Source organism: Eretmochelys imbricata, chromosome 26 (genome assembly GCF_965152235.1).
Source record: "Eretmochelys imbricata isolate rEreImb1 chromosome 26, rEreImb1.hap1, whole genome shotgun sequence".
NCBI lineage: Eukaryota > Metazoa > Chordata > Testudines > Cheloniidae > Eretmochelys > Eretmochelys imbricata.
Window position 1 is genome coordinate 5,861,667 of NC_135597.1, and position 25,338 is coordinate 5,887,004.

Here is a 25,338-nt window from a genome sequence, read left to right on the forward strand (position 1 = left end):
CACACATCCCACTGCCTGTACACAAGCACATACAGATGATCCATACATACCCACTCACAAGCAGGTACACACAAGGAGATGCACACCCATTCACAGCCACTCAAACACCTGAGTACACACACACACACACACGCCTACGGAAACATACATAACGACAGGCATACAAATACAAACACACCAATTCACATTAGTGCGCACAGCCACATACATACGCACACATTTCTAACTGTATATGCACAAGTACAGTCACACAAACACACATGTACGCATACATACAAACCCACTCACCCACATATATTCACAACCACCCATCCGCAAGCGCATACATATTATGCATCCGTGCACACACTCACAACCACACACATGTATCCGCTCATATCACAGTCAACGCATCCGCTCACAGCCGTGTACACATCAGTACATATACACCTGCTCACAATCACCCATAAACATATATACATACAACACATCCCTATATATACATACCATACATACCTCCACATGCATGTCCATACATGCAAACACAGAGAAAACCATGCACATGCATGAATCAAACTCATGCATAGACATCCATTAACATACATACAGACACACCCTGCACCCAACCATGCACATACAGTACATACACACCCATTCACAGGTACTCCATACTCACATATATCATGCAAGCACACCCACTCACTCACAGACACCCATTAACACATATACATGTACACCCCCCCACACACACATATATCTGTTTACACACGCACACAGACACACCAATCTGGTCTCCGGTGGCAGCTCTTTTTAAGAGCATGGGATTTTAGGCTGTCAGAGCTGCATGGCACATTAGCCCCCATTCATGGAAACCCAGGTAAAGTTCTCCGATCTTCCCCATTCCGATCGGCTGTGTCGTGAAGAAAGGAGAAGGTCGTTTCCTTGGGGACAGTGAAAAGCAACGTGACAGGTACAGCTGTCTTCTCAAGCCCTTGGAACAGATTCCAGGGCTTGGAGAGATTGACAGATGGGGCCCTTGCCTGGGCTGCTTAACCTCCCTTCCCCTGCTGTACTGTCTTATTATATGGGGGCTTTTCCTGCCTCAGGGCTTCTGAAACACCATCCTCTCTATTATCACTTACCTAGTGCCTCTTTTCCTCCATGCGCTTCACCAGACTTGACCGATTAATCCCTGGGAGGGAGGGATTTCTTGCTCCCATTTAACAGATGAGGAAACAGAAACATAAGTGACTTGCCCAAGGCCACACAGTGAGTCAGTGTCACAGCCAGGCTCAGCACTCCTGAGTTCATGGCATCTGGTCTGGTGCTCAGAACCACACACACACACACCCCATCTCCGAGTACAAGGTAAAAGTGCCTTACCTCTCTCCACAGGGAACCTCTGACGCAAAGAAGTTAGTGTGGCTGCCTTGTGTATTAAATGTGTGTCAGACACACAGCTGGGGTGAGGTTTCTGGTTCACAAAAACTTGGCTGCAAAAGCAGTCTCTCCAGCTAGGTGCTGCTGCTTCCCATGCAGTCCCCTGCCTCCTTCTGGGCTGATGCTCCTCCTCTGCCTCCGGCTGCTATCGCTGCTACCCAGATTCTTGCAAGCGCTAGGAAACAGCAGACACCCTAAAGAAGAGGAGGAAAAAAAAATCAAAGCAGCATGGAGGAGAAAAAATAATACAGCCCTTCTCCACCAATCAGGTCTCAGGCTGCAAAGCATCAGGTGATGAGCAGCCACGTTCCCTGCCTAGCTTCCCCAAGCTGCATCCTCCGCTGTGCAGGGATAGCAATGTGAAATTACAGAGGCTTTTCCTGTGGTGGAGGGTGGGGAGTCGCAGGATCTGGGGCAGGATCTGGGGCAGAGAGGGGAATTCGGCCTCAGGATGGGTGCAGAAGTGTGACGTACTGCACGCATGGTACCAAAAATGGGGAGAGATTGGTGGTCACTAAGCAGTGCTGAAATCTTATCTGAAACTTCAGAAGAATGGGCCAGACTCAGCCACTGGTTTGACAGGAGTTGCAGCAGTGATGTATTTGAGCAGCTTTAGGCACCATGCTTGCATTTATACAGCAAGCCCTGACACTATTCACACCTGGATGCTTATTGGTTAACTGGGAATTGTTAACTTTGTTGGATTCTCAACCTTATTCAATGTCAAAATTTTTCACAATCCCCTTATATTTACTATAAAAGTAAGAATAAGAAATGTATTGATGATAATATAAGCCCATATAATTTATTTGTGTGAGTGTTTTGAGAGGTTGGCGTAGCATACTTGCCCTTGAAGGGGAAGGTTTTGTGAGGAGTGGAGAAGCGAAATTTTCTTTGCTTTAGAACTGTAGTAAAATGTTCAGTGCTTCATGACCCCTCTGGCTGCCTTTCATCACACACACACACACTGTCCACACCCCACTGTGGGGTTGCAACCCCCCATTTGAGAAGCGCTATCCTTGTGGACAGAGTGGGGTAATTGTCAGGATTCCTGGGTTCTGTTCTCAGTTCTGGGAGGGGGGTGTTCGATTCATAGAGTTTAAGGCCAGAAGGGACCATGAGATTATCTAAACTGCCCTCCTGTAGATCACAGGTTCACCATGATGCTGGTATGGAGCTCAATGTGTTGTGTTTGGCTAAGCCATCTCTTCCAGAAATGCAGCCAGGCTTATGTGAGTTCCTCAGCCAGAAGGCCCCCCTCAACATCCTGCCAGGGCTCCTCCTGGTGCAGGGAGTACAGTAAAACTTGCAGAGGAATCGCAGGGAGCGGAGGCGGGCCATGGACGCTGGACTTTCCCTGCCCACATGGTGGAACAGTTTCACATTCCCAGTGGCTTGGATGGAAAAACCGGACGGTCAAGTGAAGGGATTTCAGGTTGAATGGAAGTCTCTCCATTCTCTTCCCCTACCCCACAGCTGCCCCATCGTGTCACAGAACAGCATCCCCTGGGCTGCAGCTGGGACCCGCTCAGTTGCACATTGAGTAGAGGTAACCGAGGTGCTGGTAATTACATCATCCATCTAGCTGTCAGCAATCCAAGGGCAGCCGGGATGCTGCCACAGCTGCCCGGCAGAACCCCTAATGATGTCTCTCTGTCACTGTCCCCTCTGTCACAGTCACAGCCTGGCGGAACTTGCAGCGCTGTCAAAGGATAGTTCACCTGCCCTAGCCTTGGGCTTCCCTCAGCCCTAGGCTCATTGCCAGGGAAGCAGAATGGGGGCAGGGAGAGAGCAGGTGTGAGGGGTACATGTGAATGGTCATCTCAGTGAGTGTTTGTGTGAATGTCCGTGTGTGTGAGTATTTGCATATGTGTGCAACTGCTTATGAGTGTACATTGATTTGGCACCTAGATACCTTGGGCACCATCTCTCTGCTTGTGTTATCCCTGTGCAGTGAAGATCAGCTATGACCTAGTCCCTGTGCTCCCTCAGTATGTCAGTTGCACCGATTTACAGCCCAGTTAGATTTAGTGATGTGGAAAGGCCATATATGCCTGATGTGATTTAGAATCATAGAATATTAGGGTTGGAAGGGACCTCAGGAGATCATTTAGTCCAACCCCCTGCTCAAAGCAGGACCAGTCCCCAATATTTGCCCCAGATCCCAAATGGCCCCCTCAAGGATTGAACTCACAACCCTGGGTTTAGCAAGCCAATGCTCAAACCACTGAGCTATCCCTCCCCCCTGGGCGGGGGTGTGTGAGAGAGGAGAGAGAGCGAGAGAGAGAGAGAGCACCTCAGGCCTGGACCAAGCGGACCCTAAATCTCTCTATTCTGGATGGGTGAAAGTAACCCATTAACTCCTATTAAGTGGGCCCAAGTGGTTCATGGGCCTTGGACTGGCCTACAGCACAGGGGAGAATTCACCTGAAGAGCGGATGTGATCCTTCTAAAGGGTTTGTAATTAGGCATTACTATCATCAGCTTATTCTGGACAAGCAGATCTGAAATTTCCTCTCTGTGTTCTGTTCCCCACCTACAGTGCATAATGAACATTAAGGTTAATTAGGAAAGGATGAATCTAGAGGTGCATGAGAGATTGTCAAACTTTTAGAAAGTATTTTTTGTAAGTGTGGCTTTGTGAAACGTTTGTGAGTTTTGCAAAATGTCTGCCTATCTAACTGGATTCTCAGCTAATGCAAATCAGCATAGTTCCATTGAACAGGTCCCATGTATACCTTTTATTTTTCAAGAGAACTCTTATTGAAAATGATGAGCCCAATTCTGATCTCCTTTACACTAGTGTCAACATGGTATCTTTCTATTTATTACTCCAGATTTACACTAGGAAAAGTGAAATCAGAGTTTGACCCATGCATCTATTTCTAATGAAAAGAAAGCCTGTGCTATGCAGAGAATAGAGATTCTGGTTTAAAAGTCATTCTTGAGTGGCTTCTAGCCTCTTACAAAACAAAGTTTAACAAAAGAAATCATGTTGCAGCCCAAAATTTGTGTTTGGACAGAGCTAATAAGCAGAGCCTCAGAAGTCCTGCTCTAAATCTAGAACCCATGATTTTCAAATAGGATCAAATTTTGGCAAAATGAGTTCTCTCTTCCCTCCAATTAATGGGTTTTACAGGCACCTTCAGGGGTGACCGTACAAGCACAATTCTGCAGAGATGGTGTGGATACTGCAGAAAACAAGACAAAGGAATATGGAGGTGCACAAGGACCGACTGCAGCAGCATCCTCTTCAATTTACCGCTCTTCACCTGAAATGTTAACATGCTCCATTACTGCAGTTTCATGACACAATAGAGGTAATGAAGGAACGTTTTATTTCTGAGGGGCTGGTTTCAAAAAACACCTTTATCTTGATGCGTGAAAAATGAATTTGATAGCAACAATTTCAGCTAGTGGGATTTTCCCTTAGGCTTGGAGAGCCCACTTTCATTGCTGATATACCTCCCTTCCTGCAGAGGTGTTAAATTAAAGCCCAGCACGACTATATATTTTTCTATTTTCACTTAGCACTAGCAAGGAGATACTTGAAGTTCTTTTGTAGCAGGCAGCAGCCACTGACAGGAGCGAAGGACTGTTTTGGTTTTTATAGAGCCAGGGCTTGATTTTGAAAAGCATCTTTGGATTTTTCTCCAGCAAATAATTGCAGGCCTGGTTTTATGGGGTCAAATAATTGGATGAACCATGCTTTGACATGTAGCTGCTTGGCTGCCTCCTGGAAACCAGGTGATTAGACATCATACACTGTAAAGAGTGTCTGCAGAATTGTGTCTGGGTGTATAGTTGTGTGGGTGCAAAACTGCTGTTGCAAGTATTTCCAACCCCCAAGCATTCAAAACTCAAGAGCTGGTCCCTGAGAAAATCATGAGTGGCCTAAAATTCATGAGATTTTAAAAAAATAATAATGTTTTGTGTTTTGGTTTCTGAGCCTTTGGAATGCGTTCAGGTCACGTTCTCAAGCTTTTCTCCAAAATGAGAGCTAGAAACATACTTTTTTCTTTTAAATTAAAAAAAAAAAATCAGTGAAATCTCATGCACTCCGTATCCTCCAGGAGCTGGGGCTTTTAAGAAAAACAGTAAGTATTGCAAGAGTTGGCAGCGCTGATTTGCAGAGAATGAGACGAGGGGCAGCAGGTAGTTAAAGCATGGATGCCACTAGTAAGCTTCTAGCAAAAAGAAAAGGAGTACTTGTGGCACCTTAGAGACTAACCAATTTATTTGAGCATGAGCTTTCGTGAGCTAGCTAGCAGCTCACGAAAGCTCATGCTCAAATAAATTGGTTAGTCTCTAAGGTGCCACAAGTACTCCTTTTCTTTTTGCGAATACAGACTAACACGGCTGTTACTCTGAAACCTAAGCTTCTAGCAGCATTTACCTCCTCTCATCCTGGGGAATCGTGCGAGTGACAGACAGTCTATCGTACAATTCTTAGCATGGGCATTTCGATGCCAATGTGATCTAGAGGGTTTGCAGGGTGATTGTGTTGTTAGCATAGGTAGGTATTAATCGCAGTAGGGGAGGAGAGTGATTGGGAGTCTGGACTCCTGGGTTCTATGCTTGATTTGCCCACTTATGTCCTTTGTCACCCTGGCAAGTCAGTGCTCTGCCTCTGTTTCCCTCCCTGCCCACTAGCTGCAAGTATTTCCCCAGTGCAGTGGGCGCCCCTCATAAAGATGACGCCTCCTTCCTCCTTTGCCAGAGGTCGCCCCTCACAAAGATGGCGGCACGCTCTTTTCTCCATTACGAGTGCGTGCCCCTCACAAGCATGGCGGCGCGGCGGGAGTCCCATCACTTCCACTGCCCCTCACAAAGATGGCGGGAGCACGCATGCGGGCTAGAGTTGAAAGGTCAATCGTGGGGTCACGCTTTTTCCTGTTTGCTGCTGCTGGTCGAGGCTGGGTTAGATAACAAGGATTGGGGTCTGATGGGGGTGGGGGGTCTGGACGGCGGGGGGGGGCGGGGTATGAGCCCCCTATGAAGGGGGGGTGCGTGTCTGGACGGGGGGGGTCCTGAGCCCCATATGGGGGGTGCGTGTCTGGACGGGGGGGCGGGGTATGAGCCCCCTATGAAGGGGGGTGCGTGTCTGGACGGGGGGGGTCCTGAGCCCCATATGGGGGGTGCGTGTCTGGACGGGGGGGCGGGGTATGAGCCCCCTATGAAGGGGGGTGCGTGTCTGGACGGGGGGGGTCCTGAGCCCCCTTTGGGGGGTGCGTGTCTGGACGGGGGGGTGTCCTGAGCCCCCTATGGGGGGTGCGTGTCTGGACGGGGGGGAGGAATGAGGGTGATTGAGCTTGCTATGGGGGGTGTGCCTGGAAATGAGAGTGGGTTCCCAGGCTCCTATGGGGTGTGTGAGCCTGACAATGAGTCAGGTGGTGTCAGAGCTCCCTATGGGGGGTGCACACCTGGAGATAGCAATATGGGGTTGAAGCCTGGGCGGGGGGAATGGTAGGGACTGCACGCCTGGAGACAGGTGTGGGGTCTGAGCCCGATATGAGGGTGCCTGGAGATGGGGGAGCCTTGAAGGCGAGGTGTCTGAGACCCCTGCTGGGGGATGTTGAGTCCCTATAGTGAGGGGCCTAAAGAAAGGGGGAACTCTCCCCCTGTGGTGAGGGTGAGTTCCCTTATAACCTGGAAGCTGGGTAATTGAGCCCCTATGTGTGGGGAGAAGTGAAAGGGTCAAAGCCCCCATGTAACGAGGGGGATCTGACCCTGTACAGCAAAGGGTCCAGGTGGGAGGTGGGTGTGAGCCCTGAAATAGTGAGGGCTGGGTATGTGGGCCTTCTTTCTGATCCCCTTTTGGGGAACTGGTCCTCAGTCCAGCAAAAGGCAGATGACTTGCAGAAAAGATCTCCCAGCTCTGGCTGTCGTCCTGTGCTCAGTATACCTTCCTTACCTGCAGGCCGCCCCGCCGTCCCCCTCCCCCCCACCTTCCGAAGGGCCCTTCAGTTAATCATGCCCCTGGTATCTGAGGTCTGTTTTGTCCCCTGTGATTTGTTAATTTCTTGCCCTAGCAATTATCCTTATTCCCTTTTCTCCCGATCGCAACAAATTCCTATTCCTCTTCCTCCTCCTGACTGAGCTGTGTCTGAACAGAAAAGGAGTCAGCATGGCTGTAACACCACCTCCATTCCTTCCGGCTCAGGAAATGGGTTTCCAGGTGTCAGCTCTTTGGGTTGCTGGAAATTTCAGCCCTGTTGTTCCCTCTGATATTTCTCTTCCCCAGATAACTGGAAAGGATGTCGGAGGGGAGTTCAGGCAACGACGCTGGAAACCCAGGCAGTCTCCGGCCTGGACTCGCTGGGGCACGAGGGCTGATAGGGAGGAGACCTGCCACCCCCATTACTCCCGGGCGCCTCCCCTCCATCCGTTCCCGAGACCTTACCCTCGGAGGAGTAAAAAAGGCAAGTGTCCCCAATGGCACAGAGAAGACTGCCCTCCTGACTTTCTTTAACCAAATAAGTGGCCTATAAAATAACTTTGATCTCATTTTATAGAACCTGATCCCGCACCCACCAGGGTCAGTACCACTGACTTTACCATGTGCCAGATCTGGCCTGTAGTATCCATGACTTAGTGCTGTACAGTGATCAAGAACACACAGTCACTGCCACAAAGAGCTTGTACCCTCAACAGATGTGCTTAGTACTGTTCCAGTGACACTTCTTTGAGGGATGCTGCTAATTGTTCTTGGCTCCTTTTTGGAGTCTAACGAAAGATGCCTGACATTAAAAAGCTTAGAGACCTGATTTTTATTACAATAATTCCAGTGTCAACTTGTTTTTTTGTATCTTTCTGCCTGTCTCGGATGGAGGAAGGGGCGTAAACTGAACAGTAACTGTTTGGGTTAAGAAGAAAGTTGTCCATTTTGGGGTGGCTTACACCTTCCTATGCAGCATCTGATAAGGAGGAGACAGGATACCACACTCGACTGACCACTGGTGTGGTCTGATATGGCAGTTCCTATGTAGTATAGTTGTTGCATCAGGAGCCTTTGCAATCAGAACTCCTTGTTCTGCTCCCTTCTCTGACACTAACTCCTTCTGAGGCTTTGATCAAGTCAGTCTTTCTATTTCCTTTCCCCATCTGGAAAGTGGGAGAATACGTATCTCCTCGCCTTGTAGGGCTGGATATGAGGGTTAATCAATTAATGTCTGGAGAGCAGTTGGGAAAACAAGCCTTAGATAAACAGCATTATTCTTTTTTGAACTGGCAGCCTGGTGATGACCTTGCCAATCCCTGCATGTTTCCATGTCCTCTGTGGCCTCTTCTTCTCTAACCCATTCCTGATGCCACATGAGCTATTTGTGTAACTGGGGCTGGCACCTTCTGTAGAGGTAACTGGGTAGGGAGTTGTACGGGACACACTGCATTGTCTGAGTCTGTAATGCAGCCAGACTGGTTCTGTGCCAGGCTTCCTCACTTCTGTTTGTAAAGCATCTTTTTATCCATAAACGCTCAAATAGTCAGAGCCTAGACAGACATTCGGGTGCCTGTGCATAAGATGGCTTGTAAACAGCAGCTCCAGTGGGGAGAAACTATTGGACCATGGTAAAACAAGATACTGATGTAAAGTACCTCCAGAAGTCGAGATTTACATCAAGGGCCCAGGGCCTGGCTCCCTTCAGCTCCTACTGAAATCTGTGGGAGCTGAGGGCTCTCAGGATCTAGCACCATGTTACAGAGCTCAGCAGCAGATGGTGGGGTCATCAAATAGCTTCCCGTTTGTTTTCTGTGGCTTATATTTGGCACTTTCTGAACAAGAGACTTAATCATTTTTTTGTTTTTGTTTTGTAGAAAACTTTCACCCCCAACATAATTAGCAGGAAGATCAAAGAAGAGTAAGTGGCCACCTTATATTGTCTCAGTGGAGTGGGATGTGATCATCTAAAACCCATATTAACGTGTACTGGCTGCAGTGCACTATTAAACAGCCTCCACGTTCCACCCCAGGGGTGGCTGTTTTGCAGTGATTGCTATAGACAGTTTGTAAAATATTCTGGCATCTTCTGAGTGTATGTAACGACAGTCTAAGATGTGAGGGTGGATCATTTCAAGTGTGTTAGGATTCAGCAGGAGCGTTTTAGGCTTGCAATAAGCAATACCCCATCAAACCTTTTTCTCCAGGCCAAAAGAGGATATCTCCATCAAGAAAGAGAAGAAAGAGAGAGATCGGGATCGGCAGCGAGATGGCCATGGACGAGGCAGGGGGAGGCCGGAGGTCATTCAGTCCCACTCCATCTTCGAGCAAGGCCCAGCAGAAATGATGAAGAAGAAGGGTACAGTTAGCAGGAGTGTGGACAGCACTTAAGGCTGTGGGGCAGGAGGGTGTCACAGAAGCCACTTTTCCCAGAGTCTCCCTTCTGCTTTGCTTCTCCTCCTTGGAGATGACTTCCAAGGAAGGCCAGTGGTGGGGAGAGATGCTGCATTTCAGTGTCAACTTGAATGATCCCTGTGTCCGACTTGCATGTATCTTTTGGCCAGAATTGTTAAAGCACTTTGGAATGAAAGGTGCTGTCCATGGGTAGGTTGTTTTTGTTAACGTGGGTACTGCCTTTTTTGCAAAGGTTTGAAATAAAATGATCTAGGGTTTGGAAGGGCTCAGTGATTCACGTTGGGGTAAGAGAGCTATTCACCACAAGGTTACCAGTTTCAATCCAGCCCATTAAAGTCACCACTGTTCGATTCATTGCGTGGTGGGTCTCAGTGTGGTTTCTAGTGGGCAAATGTCCTGGTGGCTTGTGCAACATGCACTTGGGGAAGTTAAGACTGGAGAGTCTTCCCTGGCTGGAGAGTGAGGCCTTGTCTTCACAGTAGTGTGAGTTCAAGCTGTAACTCAAGTGTTACCCCAACCCACCTCCCGTTTGCGCGCACACACATGGCTCTAGTTACATGGTGCTTTAAAGTCAGCTGAGCAGCGCTGTTGCAGGGTATTAGTTGATCCTCAAGTACTTGATCCTCAAGTACTCAAGCTACGAATGCAGTGGGGGTGCAGCAGCCTAGGTGATAACGACTCATCAGCTGCTGATCCATTCACTCTGCGTAACTTGGGTGTTGTTTTGCACTGTGACCATGCTCACTCGAGCTAAGCTAACTCGGGTAGTAACTTGAGATAACTGTTGCAGTGAAGACTAGCCCTGATCTACCCTCTCTCCCCACAGGTGCAGTTCCTCTAGGCCAGGGTGGAGGCACATTGTCAGGCTAGTGCTGGGGAGAAGCTTGCACTGTTTGTGCTGTTCTGTTCTAGAGTTGAACAAGGGGATCCAGGGCTGCAGGGCTTTGAATCTAGAACCACTTAATTCACACCAAGAAAAGGGGGATTGAAATACAGTGCTCAGCCAAGGGATTATCCCTGTTCCAAACCTTCACTCCTGCGCTCGCCTTCTCTTTCACACAGGCACTTGGGATAAGACCGTGGACATGTCAGACTTTGGACCTTCCCACATCATCAACATAAAGAAAGAGAAGAGGGAGACGGACGAGGAGACCAAGCAGATCCTGCGTATGCTGGAAAAGGATGATGTAAGCAAGGCTGGGAGGAAAGGGCAGTACCATCTGGGACGCAGGGCTATAGTTCTCCATCCGGCTGGAACAGAAGAGCCTACTCCAGGATTGTTCCATTGGATGGGGGCGGGGAGGTTGAGGAGGGAGTTTAAGGCTTCTAGTTCCCTGACGTTTGTTAGTCTGGGAGTCCCCAATTCTAGCCCTGCCAGCAGGACACCTAGGGCCAAGTGGCTGTTTCCCCAGAGGCGGGGCGTCCCTGCTGCTCCCCGAGAGTCAGTTTCTGCACCCAGCAGCAGGAGCTTCAGGCTCACCTCTGGTTACTCTCCTGATTTCACTGCCTCGTGGAGAGGAGAGGAGAGGATACTTACGTTGCCTGATCCTGCAGCAGTCACGGACAGCTCCCATTGACTCCTGTGGGGTTGGCTTGTATACAGATCAGACCAAGCACTGTTACAGATGGCATGGAGTCATAGGATTACAGTATCTGGGCATGGTTGGTGTGCAGGACTAGAAGGCAGGATTCCTGGGTTCGGTGCTTAGCTCTGCTGTCAACTTGCTATGTCAGTGGCAACTCACGTCCCCTCTGTACCTCAGTTTCCACTTCTGTAAAATGGGCAGGGTGCCTATCTGCATAGGGGTTATGAAGTATTTGTCCTCTCTGTGTCCAATGACCCTGATAAGTCCTGGCTGGCAGCTCTCCCCTCTCTGGCACTGAGGGATATTCTACCTTCTGACTCTTCTCTCCTGCTTTCCTCCTTCAGTTCCTTGATGACCCACGCTTGAGGAATGACATCCGGAACAAGCCAGTTCAACTACCCCTGGCCCACTCAGGCTGGCTGTTCAAGGAGGAGGGCGATGACCAGGAAGATATGAAGCCTTTGGCCACCAGCACCAAGGAGGAGATGATGGAAGTGGATTTGCCTTCAGTGAAAGGTACTGGATTCAAGCCCATCATGGTCAGACTCTGTGCTGGGATCCCTATGGGGATACACCTAAGCTCACCAGCCCTAGCTACAGCCTTGCAGCTTGAATGCTTGGGGTAGGGGAACATGGAGCTGATTTGTTCCAGTGTACTCACAAAATCCAAGCATTCAGCTAAGGGTACTGGCTATTGACTGAAAGGTATCCCTGGGAGGCCTACCTAGCAGGTCTCATACATTTGGTCTGGCCCTTCTACTTCTAGCCTCCCCGCCCCAGCGAATGGGGGACAGAGGCATATCAGGGGTTCCCTGATCAGAAGAGAAGCAAGCTACAGAAGTTGCAGGGGGTGGAGGGAAACCACATGGGGGGGATGTGTCCTCTTAGTATGTTGGACCATTCACAGCAGCACAAGAGGTACAGTGCTGTCCAAGCCTGTTTGCTCTGACTGAGGATGGTTCTTGTCTCCAGCTCTTCAGAAAGGGATGAGAAACCACCCAGAACCAAGGGTTTATTCAAGAGGCTCAGTGTGTAGCCCAGACGTTAACTACGTGTAACATTTCCCATCATCCTAGTCACTAAGGGTCAGGTCCTGCACGGTGCTGAGAGCCTCAATTCCCACGGACTCCCAATGAGAGTTGAAGGTGCTTAACACCTTGACAGGTGAAATAAAGACACCAGAGGCCAGCGTTCTTCCTGTGCCCCTGGCTAGTCTGTTGCAAGGGAGCAAGATTTGCTGCAGGTGGCAAGAGCCTCTTCTCCCCTGCTTTCCCCCACCCTCACTCCCGGGGGTGTGAAGCGGACACCCCCGGAGCATGGGAAGATGGCTGTTGTCTAACAGGGAGCTTATGGTGGAGTGGGGAATAATTCTGCACAGGTAGCCTGCGACCCTGTCTGCACCGCAGTGAGCTCTGCGGTTTTGTCTCTGCTCTTAGTGAAAGAGGAGCCCCGCGATGAGGAGGACTCTGAGGAGCCACTGGCGGTTGCCAAGCCATCTCAGGCAAAGGCACCTCCCAGCTACCCGCAAGACATCTCCGTGGCAGAGCTGCTGCAGAGTCTGAGCCTGACCAAGGAGGAGGAGCTGGTCTTCCTGCAGCTGCCGGACACCCTCCCTGGGCAGCCGCCCACGCAGGACACCAAGCCCATCAAAACAGAGGTGCAGAATGAGGAGGGGCAGATGGTGATGGTGAAGCAGGAGAAGAACCAGGTACGAGATCAAGCGGGGCCCTCACTGAGCCCTCCATGGTATGGGAATGAGATGGACATTGTAGCAGGGGGTTGTCTTGCTGCGCATCACCCCTGTTAGAGGGGAGCTGTGTGCATATATTGTAGCTAGGTGCTAGGGAAGCATGTGGACTCCCCGGGAGGCCCATTAGCGGAACTCGTAGGTAAAACCTAGCTAACAGCTGAGCCCTGTGAGACAGAGGCTGCCTCCGGGGCACTGGTGTGCATGTGCAGTGGGAGAAGGAGCAATGCAACAAGGGACACTGTCTGTGCTGGCATTTCTGGGGAGTTTGCTGTATCCAGTGGTGAGAGACCTGGGGCAGGGGAGGGCACACAGGCAACTTTAACAATGCTCCCCAATCCTTTCGCTGTGTCCTTCACACACTCCCAGAAAGCACCTAGGATTTCTTCGGTGCAGTTTCTGTAAGTATCTCAATCTGCGTCTTGGCTCATGGCAATTCCCACTTCCACTGTGCAAGTTTCCCAAACCTGTTGGCCTTTGACATCCAACCAGCTTGAGCCAGGTGGCAGATATGCTCACAACCTCAGCACTTACGGAAGGCTCTGGTTTTGAGGGAGGCTGCTTTGTTTCGACACTGATGGAACTTCCATTAAATTCTGAAAGAGGCAATTAATGTCTATCCAATGATACAGCACACCTGAGCCTCATTGCATGGGGGTGGAGGCATATCTGACAGGATCTCTTACTTCTCTTTGGAGAGACTCCTTCCAGGGAAGGCGTAAGCATCCCAACTTTTGACTGGAGAAGAGCACTGGGGTGACCAGGGCAAAGGAGCTGCACCCCTCTAACCCCGAATGTGTTTCTCCACAGGAGGCCAAGCAGGCTGAGAACATCTGCACCCTGGGGGACCTGCCAGAAGGGCAGGTGGGGAAGCTGCTGATCCGCAAATCGGGAAAGGTGCAGCTGGTTCTGGGCAAAGTGACTCTGGACGTGACCATGGGGACCCCCTGCTCCTTTTTGCAGGTACAGCTCGCTCAGCGGCCAGCATGTATGGGAAATGGCTCGTCCTTGCATCTATGGTGAATTTATTGCTGGTGAAAGGTGACACGCTGGCAGCCTTGGGAATGCTTCCTCCACCCCCAAACACTTGCTTGCTGCCCCGTGCCTGTGTGTTTCAGTCCTGGCTTGGCCTTGAGGGACCTCCTCTATGCTTGAGAGAAGTGTTCTCTCTCCAGGGTCTATTCAGACCTTGTCCTCTCAACTGAGATGGTAGTGAGAGCTAGTTGTTGTACTGGACTTTGTGATCCATGATGTCTATCTCCATGGTATATAAACACCATCTTATCGACCCCTAGCTGCTAGGAATTGGGCTGAGGCTCCAAAACTCATTTCATGTGGGGCCCATCCAGCAGCCCTCGGGTAGCAGTGACTTTATCTACTCTCCACCTGGGCCTGACTTGAACCAGCGCCCCGGAGGTGCAACGTTCTGTATCCAAATCTCACTCCCCTGAGCCATCCATTCGATGTGCCCTTTGAGGACTGAGAAGAGCTGCTGCTATCTTATTTGGGGTCAGGAAGAGGCCCCATGATATGAAGGCTGAAAGCATCCACACCCCAGCACTGGAAGTGGGGAGATAATCTCAGAGACAGTGGATGGGAGAGAGAACCCTAGCTCACTTTCTTTGGGAGGAGGTGGACTGGAGGAACCTGTAGTTTAGCAAGGATTTGGCCTACCCTAGTCATCTACTGGCTGTTTCTGTAACCAGCGCACGGGGGATCATGGTGCCCAGGCAGCCAGAAGATGAGTTTCTGGGCTCGGCTCTCCCTGCTGGGAAGGAAATGCTTCCCCTCCAGAGTTCAGATGCATACAACAGAGCATTAGAAATCAATGCTTGACGGGAGCGTAACTCACTCATGCAATGAATCAGGGCCAGGGAGTTAAGCTGCAGCATGGCTGTCTCGAGTGGTCATGAAGATAGTTTCCCCAAGCTAGGGAGATGCATTTTCTTTATGTTCATGGGCAGGTAGCCTCTAAACAGAGAGTGAATCTGGCTGTTTTTAATGGTTTCTCCTGTATTGTTGAAAGGAACTGGTATCTGTGGGCACTGGAGACGGCAGGACTGGAGAGATGATCGTCTTGGGACACGTGAAGCACAAGCTGGTGTGTTCCCCAGACTTTGAGTCCCTGCTGGAGCACAGGCATCGATAAGAGAAAGGAAAGAAGGAGCAGAGTTCTCCGTGGGATTCTCCTCTCCTTTGTGGAGGTTCAGCCCAGAGGTGGGCTGCTCCTCTCGTCGGCCTGGGACGTCCATCCCAGTTCAGGTTCTGTTCTGGCTACGGGAAGCAGGTGCATGTCAGAGGAGGGTTTCCCACTGGGGCCGTGCAATGCCCTCTGTGCCACTACTCTGCCCACGGGCATCTTGCTCTTAGACGCCTCCCATCCGTTTTCTTTACTGGCTGTGCTCAGAGCGAGGGGAGTTGGGAGGGCTCTTCCCCTCCAGGTGTAGCTATAAACAAGAATTACAGGGGACAAATGCACTCCTGTGCCCACTGGCACAAGTATACATATGTTCCCACCCTGTGTATATAGAAAAGCTACAGTGACTCCAGCCTCTGCCTATGGACCTAGCTCTGGACTTGAGACAACTGGGTTTTGGGTTTCAGGCACAGGTGAGGTGTGCCATAGCCTTTTGGTGCCAGTGAGGGAGATTTCCTTCCCCACTCCTGACTGTATACAAGCCTGCAGCATCCTACCATGTCCACCTGCCGTGCATTGCCAGAGTCCCTTCATCCAGCCACCACCATTGGGCTGAAGGAGGACTGGTCCCAGGAGGCACGACAAAGCAACTCAAGCTGCTTCCCCCTGCTCCCTGTGGTTGAATGAGCTGCCTGTGCCACCCTCCCAAGCCCTGCTGGGAAGAGCCCGGAAGCCAAGCCGGGGCCCCCATCCTGGAGACTGTTAAACTTTCACCTGTGGTTTCCCTTTGGCCAGAGATACAAAGTGAGCTGTTCCTGTGGGCTCTCTGATTTGCCTGTCGACTCCCAGAGTGAATTTCTGCCTCCTTTGCTGTACAGCCTCTATGTGTCTATAGGATGTTCGCACTGCAGTTAGACACCCACAGCTGGCCCATGCTGGCTGACTCAGACTCTGTCTAAAGGGCTGTTTAATTGCAATGTAGACTTGTGGGCTTGGGCTGGAGCCTGGGCTCTGGGACCCTCCCATTCTCAGGGTCCCAGAGCCCAGGCTCCAGCTCGAGCCCACAAGTCTACACTGCACTTAAACAGCCCTACAACCTGAGTCAGCGGGCACAGGCCTGGCACAGGTTTTTATTTGCAGTGTAGACATACCCTGAGTCACTTTAGGAGGGGTGTGTAGTCATTCAGGGGCTTGCTTTCACATCACCAAGTGATTGCCCAGAGAGAGACACTGCCTCTCATCTTTGCGTAAGTATTCCTTTAAAAGGCTAGGCCCTGTGCCCAGTAAATGTGTGATATGGCTTTGTGGGTGAATCTCCTGCGTCTGTGAAGGTGAGAGTCCTGTTTGCCAATGTCCAGATAGCACTTTGAACTCCTAAAGTGCTGTCCACGTACGAAGCATGTGTTGTTTAGATTTTCCAGCCTGCACCGCTTGGAAGCCATGGAAGAATGTGCCAATAACTTTACCAGCTGCTAGTCTTGTGTTTGGGAGTTTAATATTAAAATGTGGCCTTGGTACAAAATGCATTCAGCACCCTTCAAGCTTCCCCACCTGGCTGCTGACGAAACAAGTTTTCAGTGCATTCATTGTATTATTGAGGCTGTAGAGAAACAGGATGGCCAACACCACCTGGGTTTAATGACCACTTAGGTTCTGGAGTACTCCACAGAAACCACCTAATTCCACCCCTTCTGCTGAGTCTTCAGACACCCCTAACTCCTCCTCCGGTTTATGTGAGCGGCTAAAGATAGCTGTCTACCTCCCGCAGCCGCTTGTGCCAATGAAGTGGTTTGCCACAGGGGCAGTGGCTCTTGGAAGACCCAGCAGCTTGTCTGTGTGGGCTCTGTCTGGTGGAGCCAATGGAAAGAGCAGCACTTGCTGCAGTGTGGTGTCGAGGCTGCTGGATTCTACGGGGAGCATTGCATGGGTTGCATGTGGAAATCAAAGTGGAATAAAACTGCATCCGTGTGCACATGTGGTATAGGTGTGTGGGCTACAGATTATTCCTAGCAGGCTATCATGCGTTCTCTCTGTACTTAGTATCTTGTGTGCTCTCCTCTCCTTGAAACTTGCTATCTCCTCCACCCAGCATTTGGGAATCTGCTCTTCTTGCTGCACAGTTTTCCAAATCATGTCATCCTAGAAGCCACCTTTTTCCATTTGTCTGCCCTCTAGCTCCCTGCAATGTTGCAATTATCTTTCCTCAGAAGTATCTTCTATGCCCTGTTTGCCCATTCCTCTATCTGACAGGTTGGATGTACTATCACGAGCCGGATCAATAGAATCTGGGCGCTTTCTGTAGGGTTCATCTTTTCTCCTCCACCATACCTGTTGCTTGAGATGGGCTTGGTATCCTAGTCTGCTCAGTCCATAACTCTTGTTTAACATACACTATATACCGATACTTCTGTAGGAGGCAAGGAGAGTCATTAAATACAGTTGAGCATAAGCTTTCGTGAGCTACAGCTCACTTCATCGGATGCGATGAAGTGAGCTGTAGCTCACGAAGCTTATGCTTAAATAAATTTGTTAGTCTCTAAGGTACCCCAAGTACTCTTTTTCTTTTTGCGAATACAGACTAACACGGCTGCTACTCTGAAACCTGTCATTAAATACAGTATTCACTGTCTGGTTAAAACAAACAGCTGCTCCTGGCAGGGCTCTGGAGCTATGCTCCGGCTCCAGGCAAAAACCTGCAGCTCCACTGCTCTGCGCTCAGCTCCGGGCTCCGCTCCAAAGCCCTGGCTCCTGGTGCCACCACAATTTTGATAGAAATGTGTGAAATCTCAAGGCTTTATCTGACGGGAACATAAAACATCCCACTCTCTGCAATTCAGAATGCAGTAGCAAAGTCTCACTCATCCAGATAATCCTCTTTATTGGCCTGAAAACTAAGTCTGCATGCTGTGAGGGTATTAGAGGTCTGTCTGGCTGCAATTGCTAAGGCCATTGGACATGTTTCTGCTGGGGTGAATGATGGTGTAATGGTCAACCTCTGAGTTGGGCTCTATGGCTTAATGTTCCCTTGACTCAAATGAGGGTAAAATAAGGTGGAAAGTGCCCACCTTTGTAACCCCAACTTGCTTCTGACAGTTTGGCTGTCGTCAGATGCAAGCCCCCAGCACATCCATGGCATTGATGCGCTACACTTAAGGCTTATGAGGAGAGGCTGAGGGAACTGGGATTGTTTAGTCTGCAGAAGAGAAGAATGAGGAGGTATTTGATAGCTGCTTTCAACTACCTGAAGGGGGGTTCTAAAGAGGATGGATCTAGACTGTTCTCAGTGGTACCAGATGACAGAACAAGGAGTAATGGTCTCAGGTTGCAGTGGGGGAGGTTTAGGTTGGATATTAGGAAAGACTTTTTCACTAGGAGGGTGGTGAAGCACTGGAATTGGTTACCTAGGGATGTGGTGGAATCTCCTTCCTTAGAGATTTTTACTGTCAGGCTTGACAAAGCCCTAGCTGGGATTATTTAGTTGGGGATTGGTCCTGCTTTGAGCAGGGGGTTGGACTAGATGACCTCCTGAGGTTCCTTCCAACCCTGATAATCTATGATACACCAGTGTTTCTCAATCTTTTTGATACCCAGGACCAGCTTGCTGCCTTCCTAAACTGTCAGGGAGATCTCAGGGACTGGCGCTGGTCCAGGCCTGGTCATTGAGAAACACTGCTCTACACAACTACAATGGCCAGGAATGTCTTTATTATTAGGAAAGCCTGGTAGTTGGATCTCTATAGAAAGGCTTTTAATTCTCAGAATTTGGGTATTGTCTGTGCTGACAGTCGTACTGTTGCAGCTTGTATCTCTTACATGCCAAAACATCAGAATCTAGGGCCTAGGCCCACTAGCTATTGCATTATCCCCTACAACGAGGATACTGGAGGAGTGTGCCTTTCTGACAGCCGAAGCTGCAAGCAAGTCCTGTTGCTGGAGGGTGATCCAGGCTCTCGGGAGATCCTTAGTGTGCTGTGTGTGCTCCCTCCCCTTTCTATTAGCCAATTGGCTGCTGCCTTGCATAGTACGTAGGTTTGTCAAAATGCACCTGTAGAGCTGTCCCGTAGATCAAATCATTCCATTGGGACTTAACTACTATAGGATGCAACCACATCTAGCCTTGGTTCCCAGAAGGAATGCAGTTAATCAACAGGGTGCTCTAAGGGCTGCTCTGTACCTGAGTGGGGATGTGCAGAGTAGCTGGAGGTGCTGCTGTCCTGCAGATATAGGAGTAAAGAGGAACTCGTGGCCGGGGAAGGAGGTAGCTCAGGATTTGTCTTTATTGGTGCATTGAGTTCTTAATGTAACGCACCATCTTGAAAGCCTTCAGGTTCAGCGTTCCTCCCTGGATCCCCTTCTGGCCCACTAGGATGAGGCACACTGGGTTGGCCAGGGCAACAGTAATGGCATAGGTGCAGGTGTCGCTGTTCTCCTCTTGCCGTTTGGTCCGGAGGTCCATGGTGTAATTGTGGGTGTCTGTGTAGAGATTGTCCCGGATCACCAGACACCTGAGCCCACCCAGCGTGGTTCCCTGGGTGAGAAGTGTGTCTCTATTCCTACCCAGGAGCACTTGGATCTCCAGCTGAGTCATGTTTGCCAGAACCCCACCTGGGTGGGCAGCCAGGAGCTGCTGGTGAGCCACGGAGATCACTGCTGCATCGCAGCACAGCCCATCTCTCATCAAGCTGCTGATGTACTCCTGCCAGCCTGACATCCTGTGATCTGTGGAGCAATGTGTGCAGCTATGCCTTTCCGTGTCAGCAAGGTGGTCCCTTGTTCTAACCTCCAGCTTGGTCTCAGAAGGGCAAGGCACACATTCAGTCCATACAGTCTCTTTCCATGAATGAATGGCTTATTTCAGGCCAAGAGGAGGGGGAGGCTCTCACTACTGTGACATCATGCGCTTCCTCCCAAGCACAGTGTAAATCCTTGGTGCTCACCAAACAAGGATGCTTCAAAGCTAGATTTCCAGACGCTAAGATCCTGCAGTGTTTTTTCTCATCTGCACTGAGCAACCTCCACCAACATCCCAAGCAGCTGGACCCTGGGTGTGAAGGCTTAGCTGCCCTCCATGGCTTCTGATCTCAACCCGGGAAACAAGCCAGTGCTATGACGACAATGAGATCATTTCTCCCTGTGATGTCACAGTGCATCCTAACTGATGTCTGTCTAGTAAGTTGATTCATCCTTTGCTGTGTATTCAGGATTCTCCTTAACATTCATTGTCCCTTCTGCCCTACTTGAGAGAACATGTATTGGTGTAGTTGTCAGGTCCTAATCCACCAGCGCACTCTTGCTATTACCTGCTCTAGCTCCTGTGTGGGAAACTCCTCCATAACCCGTGCTTCTATAGCAGCTTTTACATTCTGGACTTACTCTGTAAGGAAGCACCACCCCAGAGATCACCAACCCTTCCATCCCATGGAAAAATGTCCTACTGCAACTAGCATGCAGGTCTTCCTGGATCGCCGCTGACCTACACCCTCATCAGTTTGCTACTGTTCTGTCCCACCTGTGTCAGTTTCATCTGTTCAGAGATGCTGGTCTAGGGTGGCAACCCTATTGCCTCACATCCAATGCTCCTTTGGCTGCCGGGTTTTGGAGCAGTGCAGCAGCTAGGGGAAGGGGAGGGCATGGGACTGTTTTCTGCAAGAAGAGAAGGAGCAATACTCAAGAATTTACAAATGAAAATAGAGGCTGAAGGGGGCTGTGAGCAAATGCCTCATTTATTACATAGACAAGCTGGGTGAGATAATATATTTTATTGGACCAACTTCTATTGGTGAGAGAGACAAGCTTTTGAGCTGCATCGAGCTTGTTTTAATCTATTACACATCTGCAGTTCTTACCAGCTGGTTTCCCTGGGTGTTAGCAGCTATCTACATGGCAAAGGTGGAGTGAAATAGCTAAACTAACTGAGAAGACAGCAGGGACTGGGCTCTTCAGATAGCAGCTGAAGCATTCAGTCTGTCTCTGATTTGTAGCTAACGGTGAATGTGCCCTCTAGTGTTAGCAGCTGGAGTGACTTTCTTGAGCAATCGCACCAGGGAAGGGAGGTAGCAGGAAGCAACCCTGAGCCTATCGCTCTCCCCAGAGGCTGAGGAAGCTTCTTCCAGCAGAGGGCTGGGTTGCAAGTAGGGGAAAAGCAGGGAAGAGTTTGACATTGCCCTTTCTTCCCTGCCTTCTGCAGGCCTGTACCCTGCTGGCGGTGATTTATTAGCAATGGGGAAATGTTGACCCCAGCTGAAGAAGCATGCTGCAAAAAGGTCTTGGCCCCTTGCACAAGCAGCATGCATGCTGCTGTGACCCCTAGCTGGCCATAACTGGTGGCCAGCTCTAGAGGGGGTGTGAAATATTTCCACGCCCACGGAGGGGAGTCTTTCTCTCTCCTACCCCTGGCTTTCTTCCTGGCAGCACAGAACTGAGGGTGGAAACAACCTTTTGCTGAAGGACCAGTGCCCTGTCCTAGGAGCTTTAGCCAAGTGCCTCCAAACGCAGGACTGGACCTCCAATGGAAGTGCTGCAGCTGGGGCTAGAGGATAGCTAAGGACTGAACGAGCGTAGAGGACAAGTCCTATCCTCCCCCACTCAGCCAGAGGAGTACACCCATATTTAATGGCAGGATAGGGATGCACCAGCTCCCACTAAGTGTAGATGAGGTCTCAACACTGCAGACATCTGTTTCAGCCAACTGGAACTCGATGTAGCTTCCAGTATGACAGCTATCACCTGATCTGCCATGCAGCCCACAGCAGTAAGGGTGCTTAGCCAGCCAGCTAAGGTGTAGTTAGCGCTTCCATATCTACCCTCTGCTTACACTCTACATTTTGCTGCCCCAGTATACTAGTACAAATGGTTGCTGCTCTTGTTTTCTTTCCCTGGGAATTATTTTCTCTAGCTTAGTGCAAGCCAGGACAGCGCCTTCCTTGCCAGCTTCACCTTGCTCTAGTGTCTGCTCCACGAGGATCTCCAAGCACCTCACAAACATTACTGACGGGGAAACGGAGGCAGAGTGCGGTGAAGCATCTTGCCCACGGTCAGAGAGGAGCCATGTGGCAGATAGGGAGCGAGTACCTAGATCTCCTTGGTCGCTGTGTTTATCCTTTAACCACCTGGGCCACCCTCTTTCTCCTTTTTCATGTCCTAGCTGTCTTGTGCATAAAATACATCCACTATGGGTACTAAGCTGGTGCAGATTGTGCATTACTACTAGTGCTCTGTTCCCAGTGCACCAGGAGGTGCACACCACTCACCTGCTGCACCCCCTCTTCTGAAGCAATTATCCTTATTCATTCCTCCCCACCCATCCACCACTGCTCAGCCAGAACTGAGCCAAGGGCTTGTACGGTGCTGTGTTCCTCCAGGCAACCTTCCTGCTTCCAGTCTGCCAGGAACGCTGGGAACAGAGCCTCCCAGACCACCTCTGCAAGTGACATTCTCCGGCCTTCTGGCGCAGGCAACCTGGACTGGCCAGCGCGTCAATCCAGCGCTGTCTCCTTCAGCATCGGGGTAGTTACCATTACCCCATTAGCCATCTTCATCTTCCCCAGGGCAAACATTGGTCCAGCTGCGTGAGTGGTTGCAGCCTCTCCTCCACTGCCTGGAGGCAAAATCAGAGCCTACTCTTTGGGTTGGCCTGGTCCTAAGCTTCAAGCTGCTTTTTATGCCTATTTCCATTCTGCATCCTTCCACCCTACTGAACCTGCCCATGGTGGGTCCCATTTCCTCAGCCTCTTGGTGTATCTGCAGTGACCCTCAGTCTTTGATCATTCTCTAGCTATAGAGGGTGGGGGTTAGGAGGAAACCTGGCCCAGGGGGAAATTATCCCGTAAGTGCCTTCTGCAGAATATCTTGCACTTTCCTTTGTAGCAGCTGCTGGCTGCTGTCAGAGGCAGGACTAGTTGGCTGCTGGGATTTGATCCAATAGGGTATTTGTTCTGTTCACCCCACTGCAGCCTCTACAGACCTTGCAGCCTCACTACCTGGGCAAAGGGGTTTGCCTAGGGCTCTGACACATAACAGGAGGCAGCGACATGTCTCCTGAGGGCTGGAAGCAATGTGTTCTGTGCCAAAGCACTGAATGAGATGGGAGAGAGCATTGGCTCTGGAAGAAACCTCAGCCATATCCCATAAGGGGGGAAAGAGGTGTGGCTTGCCAGAGTAACTATGAAGAGACCACCCCATGCTATGATGCAGGAGAGAGAGGGTCCTGCTGCAGGAGGGGGAAGTGAAGGCAGTAGGTCAAGCCCCACCTGTCCTCAATGGAGTCCCCACTATCCTACAGCATCTGGGTGATTTGCTTTATCTGCTGCTCGTGGAAGTAGTCACGGGCATGTGATAGATAGCAGCATCCCTGCACCGCTCCCACAGGTCACTGCTCGAGTAGCTGGCTGTTTTCTCCATCAGCTGCTTCAGGTTCACAGCACTGCTGAGGGCAGGGCTGGTGCCTGTGCCAACATGCCAACCTGACCATTCGCACCCCCAGGCTTGGGTCCTGACGCCAGCCTCATCCAGATGGGGAGAGAGGTGGTACTTTGAACTGGGCACTGTGAGTGGCTGACCCTTCCCTATGCCCTTGGGCTCCTCTTGCTAATATGGCCATGACCCTATGTACACCCATCCTGTTGCTGGGTCCTGACTCCTTTATCAAAGAGCATCACATTGGGCAGGGGTGGGGAGAAAGTGGCCCACAGGTGAGCAGCAGTGGAGGGAATGTGGGTCAGCAGGCTGAGGTGGGTATTTTCCTGAAGGGAGAAGAACCGCAATGACCAACCTGCTGCTGTTTCTGCTGGGATGAGGGGTTAGCAGCCACCTGTGTACGTGGCCACTCTTGCTCATCCCAGTGTAGCTGGGGCTTTACAGGAGCTGGTGTGGGAACACAATGTAGGCTATCCATTGCATGATGCATGGGGTATGCTCATCTCCCCTGCCTCCCGCTTCTCTGGTTGGGGGGAACTTTGCAATGTCAATGCAAGCTGTTTCCTTCTCCCCACCTGCCACCCATGGGCTGGTCACTCTTGGATCATGGGCATCTTGCCTTTTTGGAGGCTGTGCCCCTTGCCAGACCGCAGGTCTGTGCTGAACAGAGCAGAGAACGGCCTCCTGAGCACAACGCAGAAGGAGCAAAGTGCAGAGACGCATATTTATTCTGGTCAGAATGAGCTTCAGAATATCCTGCTGCTGCCTCAGCATCTGCAGGGAGAGAGGAGGACAAAGTGTGAGTGCTGGGGGTGGGAAGATGTTTTCTTACAAGGTAAGATCTGGAAGGTGGCAGGCATCCTCCTCAGGATGGCAGGGTCCACACTCACTCCAAGCACCATCACCTTCGATGCAATCAGACACACAGATTACGTGTTACCAGTTGCAGCCTCTGAATCATGGATCTGGTGGGAAGTGCTGGGATTTGATCTGCTGCAGCTCCCCCTAGAGGTAACAAACTGGAACAACAAAGCACCAAGCCAGGTACAAAGAGGAAACCAAAAACACCCACTAGGCTCCCAGCAACAGTACTGCCAACCCCAAATGTTCAAAAATCATGAGTTAGGCTCTCTAAAAATCATGAGATTGGCTTTAAAAGCATAAGATTATGTAAAAATAATAGATGTGGGGTTCTTTTTATTTGTCTTCTGCTTTTTGAGCCTCTAGGGTGCACTGGGGCCACATTTTTAAGCTTTCTTCACAGCCATGAGGGCTAGAAACTGACTTTTTCTTTCAGAGGGAAGGCTGAAATCATCACATATCCACTTGACTCCAGGAGCTGGGGCTTTAAGGAAAAAAATCATTATTATTAGACTCATGACAAAATCATGACAGTTGGCACCACTGTAACAACTGCCCTCTCCCCTGTCAGCTGGTACCTGGCAGTCAGATCGGCTCTCCAGCCCATCCCAGAGGCTGATGAACTGGGCTTTGATCATGGCATTGGCTTCATGGTCAGCGCTGGAACAGTTCTGCAGAAAGGAACCTGTCAGAGACAGGAGCACAGGTACAATACTATAGCTTTCAGAGTAACAGCAGTGTTAGTCTGTATTCGCAAGAAGAAAAGGAGTACTTGTGGCACCTTAGAGACTAACCAGTTTATTTGAGCATGAGCTTTCGT

At 50.3% G+C, this 25,338-nt stretch overlaps 1 protein-coding gene and 1 pseudogene across 2 annotated transcripts; one reads left to right on the forward strand and one right to left on the reverse strand.

Moving 5' to 3' along the window:
- The first annotated feature begins 6,276 nt into the window (after positions 1 to 6,276).
- Positions 6,277 to 17,223, forward strand: POLR3D (RNA polymerase III subunit D). Of its 2 annotated transcripts, none has more exons than XM_077805712.1 (9): positions 6,277 to 6,339; positions 7,664 to 7,841; positions 9,235 to 9,278; positions 9,565 to 9,716; positions 10,835 to 10,959; positions 11,703 to 11,874; positions 12,795 to 13,066; positions 13,916 to 14,068; positions 15,132 to 17,223. In XM_077805712.1, the coding sequence occupies exons 2-9, from the start codon at positions 7,677 to 7,679 to the stop codon at positions 15,252 to 15,254; spliced, it is 1,206 nt and encodes a 401-aa protein (XP_077661838.1). In that variant the 5' UTR covers positions 6,277 to 6,339; positions 7,664 to 7,676; the 3' UTR covers positions 15,255 to 17,223. The 2 variants fall into 2 exon arrangements, with proteins under 2 accessions (XP_077661838.1, XP_077661839.1); XM_077805713.1 differs by having other exon boundaries at positions 6,288 to 6,342; positions 7,662 to 7,841.
- Positions 17,224 to 19,518: 2,295 nt separating this feature from the next.
- LOC144257566 (profilin-2 pseudogene) lies at positions 19,519 to 19,953 on the reverse strand (annotated as a pseudogene).
- Between the last annotated feature and the right edge of the window lie 5,385 nt (positions 19,954 to 25,338).